This window comes from Pantherophis guttatus, chromosome 4, assembly GCF_059756535.1.
Source record: "Pantherophis guttatus breed Tessera chromosome 4, ASM5975653v1, whole genome shotgun sequence".
Lineage (NCBI taxonomy): Eukaryota > Metazoa > Chordata > Lepidosauria > Squamata > Colubridae > Pantherophis > Pantherophis guttatus.
In genome coordinates this window covers 105,700,644-105,713,788 of record NC_142066.1, presented here as the reverse complement: position 1 = coordinate 105,713,788, position 13,145 = coordinate 105,700,644, and the positions used below count along the sequence as shown (strand labels likewise).

At 41.5% G+C, this 13,145-nt stretch overlaps 1 protein-coding gene across 1 annotated transcript in view; it reads left to right on the top strand.

The window, feature by feature from the left end:
* STT3B (STT3 oligosaccharyltransferase complex catalytic subunit B) overlaps window positions 1-13,145 on the top strand; it is a 90,857-nt gene that overhangs the window by 53,837 nt on the left and 23,875 nt on the right. Inside the window, exons 3-5 of the mRNA XM_060685815.2 lie at window positions 4,289-4,576; window positions 6,504-6,569; window positions 9,952-10,051. Of these exons, the coding sequence (XP_060541798.1) occupies window positions 4,289-4,576; window positions 6,504-6,569; window positions 9,952-10,051 (454 nt within the window). The remainder of the gene's footprint in view (window positions 1-4,288; window positions 4,577-6,503; window positions 6,570-9,951; window positions 10,052-13,145) is intronic.

Genomic DNA, 13,145 nt, shown 5'->3' with positions numbered 1-13,145 from the left:
AGATCAGCTAGTCATCTTCTTTATTGGAAGCCAGATGATAGACAAATGACATGTATTTTAATATTTACTAATGGGAAGAGGGTCCTTAAAAATTTGGAAGTAAATTTACTTCCTTTATCTGTTATGAGATAGACCAATCCTCTATACCAGTAGTCCTCCAGTTACAACTAGAATTGAGCTCAAAATTTCTATTGCTAAGCAACACAGTTAAGTGACCTTTGCCCATTTTACATCCTTTCTTGCCACAGTTATTAACTGAATCACTGCAGTTGTCAAATTGGTGAATGTGGTTTCTCCATTTTGCTTTTGCTTTTGCTTGTTAGAAAGACACAAAGATGATCCTAGGACCCTGCAACTGTCATAAATACATGCCAATTGCCAAGCATCCAAATGTTCATCACATGAGTATGGGGATGCTATAATTGGGGTAAGAGTGGCAAATGGTCATAAATCTCTTTTTTCAATGCTGTTGTAATTTCAAATGGTCACTAAGTGAATTATTGTAAAGTTGAGGACTACTTGTATCTAACAATCCAAAAATATTGAACCATTTCTTGAGCTTTTGGGAGACCCTGGCAAGAAAGAAATGGGCCAATAAACTAACACTATGGTGCTTGTCGACAAACTGCAGCTCTAGAGCCATATATGGCTCTTTGACCCCTCTCCTGCAGTTCCCTACCAACCCAGTTGTGCGACCTGCTCTCTGCCCCAAGACACTGGCCTGACCCAGTTGCGCAACCTGTTCTCCACCCCAAGAAGGCGCAAGCCGCATGGCTGAAGCCCCCCTAGCGTTATCTCTGCATTGGCCGCAACTGGCTGCTTTTTGCAATTCTGCATCTTTCATGGGCAGCTCAGCGCCAGCTGCGGTCTCTTTCATGTCAGCTCAGGGAGGTGAGGAACAGAGAGGAGCAGCTGCCGCTGCCGGATGCACACAGGGAAGACCTCCAGCTCTCCTGTGCAACACACCTGAGCATGCAGTGGTGATAGCGGGAGGACTTGCTGCTGCCATGATACTGGCCCAGGAGGATATCCTGCTTGTGTGCACAAGAGAGATGAGAGAGAGAAAAGGGAAGAAAATGATGGAGGGAGAGGAAAGAGATAAACAAATGAGAGAGAGAAAGAAAGGGGAGAGGGAAAGAAAAATGAGAAAGCTGGAGGGAGAGAAAGAAAGAGGGAAAAGAGAGGGAAACAAATGAGAGAGAAGGGAGAGAAAGAAAAAAGGGAGAGGAAAAAGAAATGAGGAAGAGAATGAGAGAAATGGGAAAGAGAATAGGGGAGAAAGAGAGGGAGAAATGAGGAAGTGATAGAGGTAGAGAGTGAGAGAGAAGAAAAAGAGAAAGTGAAAATGTGTCAATTACTACCATAAAGTAAAATGCTTTTCCTTTTTGTCTTTTCTCTATTTTTAATACTTAGTCTCAGTTATCTCTCAGTAGTTACATTCATACAGCCTGGCTCCTATTATCCTTGTCATCTTATTTTGTGAAATCTATCAATTATCTACTTTCTTTAATAAAAAAACAATCATCATTCACATAAAGGTCTGGTCTCTTTGTCTAATTATGCTATGATTTTGAAAGGCACTTTCATTTAAAAAATACTTTGTTTTCTAAAATTACTGTCTTGTTTGTCCATTTAAAGCTTTCTTGAATCATAATCTTGTTGCCGTATTTTTCGGTGTATAAGACGCACCTTAATTTTAGGGGAGGAAAACAAGGAAAAAAGTATTCTACCTCTGCCTACCAGCATTTAAGGTGGTGCCGCCCTCCTCCTCCTTCTGCAAGCGAGAGGTGCAGGGACTACTCACTTTCCCCCAAAGAGACCCCTCGCATGCTATGGGGGGAGGAACAGAGCACAGCCTGAGGAAGAACCTTCTTCGGGACAGTCGGGGGGGGAATCGAGAGAACATCTTGCAGGCCAGACCAGTCCACCGCCAAGCCCGAAAGTCCCGGGGAGGCAGGGCAGAGTTGCTCCCCCCCCACGGCCTTTTGCAGAAAGTTTAGCGGGCGCTTTATGGAGAAGTTCCTGGGCCCTGCTGCCCCCCCATCCCAGGCACCGAGGGGGGGAGGGGATGCATGGCTCTTGCGTCACTCAATCCCCCCGCCCAGCTCTGCGCCTGCACAGCCGCCCCCAGAAAGCCGGGACCCCTGCCCTGTGGGTCCTTCTCAGCGACAGAGGCACCGAGCGGATCCGGCCCGACCTTGGGCAGCTGTCCCCATGGCTGGCCGGCCCTCCTGCCGCCCACCTGGAAGGGAGTGCGGGCTCCCCTGGGCCAGGTGGACAGCATCGAACTGAGCTGCAGGGCTCTTCGGGAGTGGCAGCGCTGGGCGATGCGTGTCCGGACTGGAGGCCGCCCTTTGCCCTGACCTACCTGGGGCTCTTGGTCCAGGCCGCCTTCTGCATGCTGGGCGCTCCGCTCTGGCTACAGCGGGCAGGCGGCGCTCCTTCAAGGCGGGGCGGCTCTGCCCAGGGCTTCTCAGGGCGCCGCTGCTGGAAAGGAGTGTCCCGGCAGGGCCCATGAGCCATCCTCCCCCAGATCCTCGGCCCGGCTGGCTCCTCGGCTCACTCAAACTGCTGAGGCTGTGGCTCCAAGGCCGAAGGTAAGCTCTGCGTTGCCTGAAGGCACCCATGGAACTGGCCTGTGCCGAAGCAAAGCCCAACTGAGCACTGGAGGGGTTGGGGCTGGGGGCCGGTCTGCATTGGGGCTCAACCTGAAGGCCTTTGCCAGCCCACAACAGGCAGGCGCCTGTTCCATTCGGTTCCCTGCCGCCTGAAAGTGCTTTAAAGTCCTAAAACGGCCGAAGGGTGGAGGCTGGCGAGTGGGCGGGGGTACATTCAGCGTATAAGACGCACCCAGATTTTCACCTCCTTTTTGAGGGTAAAAAGATGCATCTTATACATTGAAAAATATGGTAAGTTTTTTGCTTTTAAATTAAAATTGCTTAAGGAGGCAAATTTTTTTTAATTCCAAAAAGAAGACAACTCACTAAAAATCTTTGTTCCTCTCTGCCATTTGGAATTTCTCTCTTCAGTTGCAAAATAAAAAAATATGCAAATGTGTTTCAGAAAGTAAGGTTTTTGCCATTATATGTCCATAAAGGCTGCATAGCAGCAGTTTAGGGGATATTGATATCCCCATGGCTCCAAAGGCTCTCAGTCAATCACAAACTCATTTACTCTATTTCGCTTATGAGGAGCAGCTATCCAGAGCGTAAATGGGCGATCCTCTTATTTCAGAGGTATTTTCATCAGCCATTTGAAATATCTAACTTGCCATAGATCTTTAACCTTCTCTTTTCTTTGCTGCTGAATCAGCTAGGTTTTTCTGCATGCTTTTATCTAGAATTTAGCTTATGCCCATTTGAACTTCTAAATATATCTATAGAAGAAACGGGAAAATTTTTTCTTAATAGACAATTTTCTTTAATGTAGACATAAAGTTAGCATGCTTTATGTTGTTGATATTGAGAATAATACTGCTTTTTAAAAATTGAGTCTTGGTCAGATTGTTTTGCTATAGTACTAAACAGGATGATTGATTTCAATTATACATGGGTTGATAAAATTACTTGCAGTTTCATGTTTTAATAATAATAAATTTGTGTGTGTGTGTATTCTTACTATTTGAAGAATTCCCTGTTTATTGTCAATTGTGAGTATGCGTGTATTACAGTATACCAGTGTTTCTCCAAAAATAAAACCTGGTCTTATTTTCTTTTGGATGTCTTATTTTTTTCCTCCATGTACCACAGGCCCACTTCTGCTTGCTCATGGTGGGGCAGAAGGCTGTGTGGCACGCCAGGGCCATCACCACAAGGCAGAGGGGGTGGAGCTATCCCACACATCCCACATCGGCTTACCTCAGGGCCCCAGCAGCCAGACCACCCACGTCTTGACACCTTCCTTGCCTCATGGCTGCAGCACACCACTTGGCCTCCTCTGCTGCAGCTGTGAGCAAGCAGGTGGGTCAGTGGACATGTGGGCTCCTGCTGCACATGGGTGCTGGTGCTGCCGCTGCGAGGCAGGTATTGGGGCATAGATGGCCTGGTTGTGAGAGCCCTGAGGTATATAAGTGTGGGGTGTGGGGGGCAGCTCCACCCACCTCATATCACTTCGTGTCGGTGGCAACCAGACAGAAGGGGCGGGTGGCTGGCTGTGCAAGCACTTAAGTAGGGCTTATTTTGGGGATAGGACTTATATTAGGCACATAAAAATGCCAGGGCTTATTTTCGGGATAGGTCTTATTTTCAGGGAAATGGGGTATTAATTGTTTTTTTCTAAACTTTTCTAGGTATACCCAGGACTGATGGTGACAGCTGGCCTTATACATTGGATTTTGAATATGCTGAATATAACTGTCCACATAAGAGATGTATGTGTGTTCCTTGCACCAGTTTTTAGCGGCCTTACATCAATTTCTACTTTCCTGCTTACCAGAGAACTCTGGAACCAAGGTGCAGGGCTTCTAGCTGCCTGTTTTATTGCTATTGTACCAGGTTACATATCACGTTCAGTTGCAGGATCTTTTGACAATGAAGGGATAGCTATATTTGCACTGCAGTTCACATATTACTTGTGGGTAAGTACTATTATATAAATTCTGCTTGCTCTTCTTAAAATTTGAATATGCACAATAGTTTCAATTTCTTCTAATAGTCATTTGAAATATACAGTTGCAAGAAAAAGTATGTGAACCCCTTGGGATTACATGGAGTTTTGCATGAATTGGTCATAAAATGTGCTCTGAACTTCATCTAAATCACAACAATAGAAAAACACAGTCTGCTTAAAATAATACTACACAAACATTAGATGTTGCCATGGTTTAATTGAACATAGCATATAAACATTCACAGCGCAGGGAGAAAAAAGTATGTGAACCTTTGGACTTAATAACTGGTTGACCCTCCTTTGGCAGCAATAACCTCAACCAAACGTTTCCCGTAGTTGCAGATCAGTCTTGCACAACAATCTGGAGTAATTTTGGACCACTCCTCTTCACAAAACTGTTTCAGTGTAGCAATATTCTTGGGATGTCTGGTGTGAATCGCTCTCTTAAGGTCATGCCACAGCATTTCAATTGGGTTGAGGTCAGGACTCTGACTGGGCCACTCCAGAAGGCGTATTCTGTGCTGTTGAAGCCATTTTTTTGTTGAATTACTTATATGCTTTGGGTCATTGTCCTGTTGCATCACCTATCCTCTGCGGAGCTTCAATTGGCAGACAGATGGTCGTACATTTTCCTGCAAAATGTCTTGATAAACTCTGGAATTCATTTTCCCATCAATGACAACAATCCGTCCAGGCCCTGAGGCAGCAAAGCAGCCTCAAACCATGATGCTCCCTCCGCCATGTTTTACAGTGGGGATAAGGTTTTGATGTTGGTGTGCTGTGCCTTTTTTTCTCCACACATAGTGTTGTGTGTTCTTCCCAAACAACTCAATTTTGGTTTCATCTGTCCACAGTATATTTTGCCAGTAGTGCTGTGGAACATCCAGGTGCTCTTTTGCAAACTTCAAACGTGCTACACAAGTTTTTTGGGACAGCAATGGCTTCCTCCGTGGTGTCCTCCCATGTACTCCATTCTTGTTTAATGTTTTCCTTATTGTAGATGTGTCAACAAAAATGTTAGCATGTGCCAGAGATTTCTGTAGGTCTTTAGCTGACACTCTAGGATTCTTCTTTACCTCATGAAGCATTCTGTGCTGTGCTCCTGCAGTCATTTTTACAGGACGACCACGCCTAGGGAGAGTAGCAACAGTGCTAAACTTTCTCCATTTGTAGACAGTCTGTCTTATCGTGGTCACATGACCATCAAGACTTTTGGAGATACTTTTGTAACCCTTTCCAGCTTCATGTAAGTCAACAATTCTTGATCGTAGGTCTTCTGAGAGCTCTTTTCTGCGAGGCATGGTTCACAGACAGTGCTTCTTGAAACCAGTAAACCCAAAACAGGTGTGTTTTTAAAGGGCAGGACAGCTGTCAGCAACACATCCAATATCATCACACTGATTGGAGTCAAGGTTGGCTTACTCCTGGCTCCAATTAGCTCTTGGAGAAGTTATTAGTCTAGGGGCTCACATACTTTTTCCTCCCTGCACTGTGAATGTTTACATGTTATGTTCAATTAAACCATGGCAACATCTAATGTTTGTGTAGTATTATTTTAAGCAGACTATGTTTTTCTATTGTTGTGACTTAGATGAAGTTCAGAGCACATTTTATGACCAATTCATGCAAAACTCCACATAATCCCAAGGGGTTCACATACTTTTTCTTGCAACTGTAGCTAATAAAACTTTTCTACTGCCATTTGCTTTTCCTTTCAAAATAAAATGAATGAATACATGTCTTCAAGATACAGTTCAAATATTTTTGTTGCATGATTTTATAAGATCTTTTTCTGATCTAGAAAAATGGTAAATTCTAAAAAACACTCATAGGATATTTTATATTTGCATGATTTGTCTTTTCTGTTATAATTAAGACTTAGACAACTTTCTTAGGTGAAGTCAGTGAAAACTGGATCTGTTTTCTGGACCATTTGCTGTTGCTTATCCTACTTCTACATGGTAAGTGGTAGAATATGAATATATAATGGTCACATTTTAATTAGTACACTATTTTTATGAATAAATTAAATATTAACAGAAGTATTTTAACTTGTTGAAAATTCAGATTTCATTTAATTTAAACCTGAATGCTTTAAACCAGGGGTGTCAAACTTGATTTAATTGAGGGCCACCTCAGGGTTGTATTCGACCTCAGAGGGCCGGAGGTGGGGCATGCTCGGGGTGTGTGGACATGATGGGCATGGCATGGGACTTGTTGGGTGGGCACCTGTGGTGGCCAAGTGCTCTCCCTCACTCTCATACAGGTAATCCTCGAGTTATGAAAGTAATAGAGCCTGCCAATTACATTTGCAACTCGATTCATTTGATTGAATCATGTTAAATGAACGTTATCATTCCCTGCTTTCCCCAATGCCTTTGTTAACCAAATGTGCAGGTCATCAATTGCACATGAGGTATCTCAGAGTGGGGAAGAGTATATGGGGCCTAGTGCTGCAGCAGGCCATCCAATCCACTGAGATACCTCATGCTCCCCTGAGGTCCCCACAATTGCTTCCACCTCCCATTCTGCCCCGCCAGGTCCCCACAGACTGGCCCTGCTTTGCTAGTGTCCCAGATTCCACTTACTTCTTTCCATCCCATTTCCCATGGATTACTTACTTTTTGAAGATCTCCAGAAGAGGCTAACCCACTGGCAGAGAAGCTAAAGTGTTTAATTCAGATGATGGCAAAGCTGTAAGAATGTGAACTTTTCACCAGCTTCTGAGTAAAGGACTTCAGCTTGGGGCCAGCAGGACTCTGGTGGTAAAAAAGGTCTCATGCTTCAAGTATTGAGGCAGCAGCAGCAGCCAATCAACCAAGAGCTTTGTCTCATTGGGCTGAACTGCAAGCCTCTTGTTGATTGGCTGCCATGCCCCAATCCCTGAAGCTGCTCATTCAAATTAACCAGTCAGCAGCAAGCAAGAGGCTGCTCATCGCCAGCCAGACTAGGTCCAAACTAAGCCTCCAGATGCTCATGGCAGAGAAGCTGGTCTTTTATTCAGATGAGGAAAGCTGTTTTCCTTACATCTTGCGTTCGTACAGCTTCCCAGGTTTCTGAATAAAAGACTTCGGTTTCTCTGCCACGTGGGTCAGCCTCTTCTGGAGCTCTTTGAAAAGTAAGTACAGTAATGAGATTTTTAAAATTTTGAGAGCACGAAATGATTTTAACTGATCGAAATACTGTCTAATTGTTTGGAAGGATGATGTTATTATGTTGTTTTTGTTTAAAAAATAAAAAAACTTTTTGGGGAAAAAAAAAGAAAAGTAAATACAGTAAAACCGTGGGAAATGGGGTGGCGAGGGTAGGATGTGGTCCACGGAGACTCCATTTCATCCTGTAACAGGCCTGGGTAGGCCTCTGGAGGCCCGAACAGAGTCTCCGAGGGCCAGATCTAGCCCACGGAGTCTGCATTTCAGCCAGCAACAGGCGGGGGGAGCTCAGGAGGCCCCCGTGGCCCATTTTAGCCAACAGCGTGTTTCAGGAGGCCATCCAGGCCAAAAATGGGCCACAGGGGCTGCTAGCAGAGGCACTGCGGGTGGTCCTTTGCTATTTCCAGGCCAGCCCTGCGTGCCAGATCTAAACACCCTGTGGGCCAGATCCAGCCCGCAGGCCTTGATTTTGACACCCCCGCTTATTCTTATGATAAATTAGAAAAGCCTACCTAATGCAGAGATTAGAGTTTTTTTTTTCTTTTCTCTTATTCTTTCCAAAATAATATGTTAGAAGCTGCATGATGGTTCTGTGCAAGATAAAAATTAAAAAGCAAGTAATACTATTTTTCTCTCTTCCTCTTCACCACTCAGCTTTGTAGAGGGCAGAGGTATTTAAGGTATAAAGTAGACTAATGGTAGCATAAATGGACACCTCTGTTTTGAAATACAACTTCAGTTTAGAAAATTGGTATGCTTTTATGTTATTGTGATTGTTCTTGTATACCTAAGTTAGCTTTCTCAGCAGAAATGTAAATTGGTAAGTTTTAATAAGAGGTCTCTGCAAATTAATTAGTGACAGGTCTCTAGTGGTGTTGGCTAATAGTGAAACAAACAGTGAGATGATCTTACTCTCAGCAGCTGATTTTTTTCAGGAATTTTAGAAAATTATTAAATAAGGAATTGATCAACAAGGGTCAACAAGGAATTGATAATTTAGTAACTTAAGAACTTTCATGCCCTTTGACTTGTTAATTACATTTGTTGAATTATTGAAAAGAAAGATTTCAGTTCTTTTTCCATGTTATTTCATAGTTATTTTATTATAAGTCATACTGCTCTATATTACAAGAAATATTGAATCTATGCTATTAAAATATAGTAAAAAAAAACCTTTCAGTGAACCGTAGAAACATTGTTTCTATTTTTAAAAGTGTTTGTCAACTTTTTCTTCACTACAGATCCCTTTTAAATAGCTTTTATGGTCATGGGCCATGGCCCTGGACCCCCAGGGTTTAAGATTTAAATGATAACTATTCTTCAAGTATTCATGAACCCCCTGTGACCACTTGTTGAGAACCACTGATTTAAAGCAAACTTACCACAGCAGTTGCTATATGTGCTGCTGTTAAACTGTTTTATTGATTATGCATCAGAAGTATTTCAAATAAAAATCATTATGGTAATAAATAATTTTAATAAAAATGTTAATTGCATTGACTAAATATTGGCATTTATTTTTTCTTAAAATTGCTTTGCTGGCAAAATTTCAGTTGCAAGAGATCACTGCTTTTCTGTAGTGAGAGATGCTTGTAAATTGTAAATATATAATTTAATAAAGCATAATAATGCTAATAGAGATAAATAAAAGTAAGAAGGTATGGGCACCATTACTTACTTGTTCTTATAGTAACTGGAGTAAATAATTGGAGTTACTTCTGAGTCTGAAAAGGTATGTTTTCAAACAAACTAGTCATGCTTATCCTATCTCTTTGTGTCCTTTTGTAATAATACTGTCGCTGTCTTAGAGAAAATTGGCAATGTAGTAAAAAAGGACAATTTTATTCCAGAATATTTTGGAAACAAAAGATAAACATAAAAGATGATAACATAGGGAATTTTTTTATGAACCAGTATTAATTGAATTTATAGAGTGCTGTAAACTGCACACAGAATAGAATAAAAACTTGTCAGAAGATTGAAATTGATCATTTTATGTAATACTTTGGCACTAGCCTATTTTATATATTACTTAATCTGTTTTCTGCTGGAAGTTCTTCAATTTATAAATTCTTCCTGTGGTTCAAAATATTTTTTCATTATATATAGTTTGAATTTTCAGTAACTGATGTTTATCAAGATAACATTGTAAACATGAACTAAATCTTAATGCTTATTATATTTTTCACAGGTTTCTGCATGGGGTGGTTATGTTTTCATCATCAACCTTATTCCACTGCATGTATTTGTGTTATTGTTAATGCAAAGATACAGCAGGAGGGTCTATATAGGTGAGTATTCCAATATGATGCTGTTGGATGAAAAGTGATTTTTCATTTCAGCTTTACTAGCCTTTCAAATATCTATGATTTAAACACATTTGTATATATTAATCACAGAACAATAATTTTGAAATTTCTTTCGGTTTTTGCTATAGATAATATATATTTTTAATCAAATGTTTATTAAATAAAAGAGTAACATAGGGGGGACCCTTTGGCTTATCAGGGAATTTGTCATGGAATTGTTTTACTAATCTCTCTGCCTTTACATCCCAGCTCTTAACCCAAGTAGCTTCAGACAAAGGGTTTCCAATGAATTAAATATTGTAATTGACCTCTATACAATCTAGAGTCTAGGATTCTCTTAATCTCATAATGAGTTTCCCCTTGCACCACTATAGGCTTGGGCGCTGGTCGGTCCTGTGGTCTTAATCTTGACCCGACTGCCAGTTTTAGTAAACTGCAGTGAAAGATTGGATGCACTTTCCCTATGTGCGTGGGAGGTTAAACTGAACTGTTATTGGGTTAATTATTTTCACTATTGGGAAAGGTCCTAAAAATTTTGGTCCCAGCTTTTTACTGGGCAACTTCAATTTTACGTATTTGGTGGATAGGTAAACCCGATCTCCCACACGGAAAGGGGGCTGGAGAGATCGGTGCTTATCCACTTGTTTTTTATACACCTCAGCCGCTTCCACCAGTGCTTTTTTGGTATTCTCCCACCCCTTCTTTAATGATTCCACCTATTCGGTCAGAGTCATGAAGGTTGTGGCTCTCTGGGCAGTTCAGGCAACGGGATAAAGTCCATGCTGCTGGTGACCTGGAAGAGGGACAGCCTGCTATGTACGGCATTGTTGTATGCAACTTCTACAAACGGCAGCAGTCTACCCAGTTCTCTTGCTAGTAATTTGCATAGCATTTGATATATTGCTCCACCATTGCGTTCGCTCATTCCGCGGCTCCATTCATACTCGGATGGAAAGCTGAGCTAAGTCCCTGAATGGACCCAACAGATTTCAGGAACTCCATTTAGAACTTAGCGGTGAACTGGACGACTCGGTCTGAGATAATCCGGCAGGGTACTCCGTGCATCCGGTAAATCTGCTTAATAAACTACTTTGCCAGTTTCTTCGCTGAGGGTAATCCCAAGCAGGCAGTGAAGTGGGTTTGGTTGGAAATCAAGTCAACCACTGTCTAAATCACTGTATTTCCTCCACTCTCTGGGAGCTCGACTATAAAGTCCATTGCAATTTCCTCCCAGTCGGCTGGGGTTGGCCACTTGTTGGAGGAACCCAGGAGGTTTCTGTGGTCTCATTTTCATGGCTGCCGCAAGTGGCACAGCTTTTTACATAATCTTTCGTGTCGGCTTTCATCTTTGGCCACCAAAACTGTCTTCAGGCCAGGTGCAGATTTTTCAAGAACCCAAAATGGCCTGTCAGTTGTGAATTGTGGCTGCACTGTAAGACTTCCAGCCTCAAGCTGGTAGGGACATATAGTTTGGACCCCTTCCAAGCCAGTCCATCTCTCATAGTCAAGATACCTTTATTATCCATGAGCCATTAGTTGGCTGGGAGCACTGCTTTCAGTATGGCTGTCAATTTGTCCCATATGGGATAGGGTTGGCGTCCGGCTTGACCCCTAGTGGTGACTTGTGCTGCTTGTTGGGGGGGGGATGGTGGGGTGGACGACTTCTTCCCTCCGACTGTTGAACTGTGGTTTTCTCGATAAATAAGCATCAGCTAACAGGTTCTCCCCCCCCCCCCCCGATGTATTTTTAACTCGAAGTTAAACCATCTGAAGTATTGTGCCCAGCGGATTTGTTTGGCAGAGAGTTTTCTGGAGTTTCTTAAGGCTTCGAGGTTTTTGTGATCAGTCCAGACCTCGAAAGGCACTTTTCCCCCTTCAAGAAAATGCCTCCAGGATAGAAGAGCCCAGAGAAGGAAGAGCCCAGAGAAGGAAGTGTAGGCTTCCTTCTCCCAAATTGCCCACCTCCAAGCGGGCAGTTAAAAGTGGTCTTCCATTCGTCGTCTTCTCTAATTCGTATGCAGTAATAGGCTTCTCTCAGGTCCAGTTTGGCGAACACCTTGCGTTTGGCTAAGTGATTTAGCCTATTGTGTCTTGTACTCCGAAAAGTATGGTAATGAAAAGGGTTTAATGTTTTTCTTAAATGAGTTATCAAAATGGAAATTTATCTAATTAAATGCCTAAAAAGAAAGATTTGTTTTGTTTGCCTAGTTTTTAATTTTTCTGATATTGTTGGGATCCATTTGTGACGTTTTAGAGCAAAACGTAGCATGAATATTTATACTTTCAGATAAACATCCTATTTTTTTCCATTATGTGAATTTTAAGAAATTTCTTGTTTCTGTTTTTATTCATACATAACCTATATATTTTTCCAGTAGCATTTATTTGGAAAACTATATCATATATTTTGAAAAAAGTGCAACTATTGTAAGAAATTGTATTGTTTTTTTCATGTTCAGTTCTAAGCAATGCATATTTGAAAATGTCACATTAAAATATGAACCAAATAAATTTTGTCCCAGACATTAAAATATCATTTGATATAAAAATTCAGAGACCCCAGGATGGTTGATTCCTCACTTTATATTGCTATATTCCCCCTGTAGCATAAATCTGAAACAATATTTTGGTCAAGTAGAAAAAAGAGTTTTAAAAAGAGCTCAGTATGTGCAAACTAGAGGACAAAAGTAACAGTAGGATCAGTGATTAAACAATCTGGTTTTGCTTTACTTCCCAGATTTTAAAGTTAGGTTTTGATATATCCTTTGTAAGTAATCACGTCTTTTAAATGATGGAAGTTTTTAATGAACCATGTGAAAAATAATTACTGAAGGGAATTTTGAAGTATTTACGAATAAAATGGATTAGGTTGCAACTTCCTTTAGAGAAACAAGAAATCTATTAGTATTTTAACAAACACTAATTTGAGTACAAGTCAAAGTTTAATTTTTCAAATAGAAGCAAATTCTTTGTTCTTTTTAAATTACTAAAATACCTAATAGGATTCAAGTAGTCATAGTAATCTATTACTGTTAAACGCCACAAGATGGCAATGTTGCAGTTACTATATTCTCTT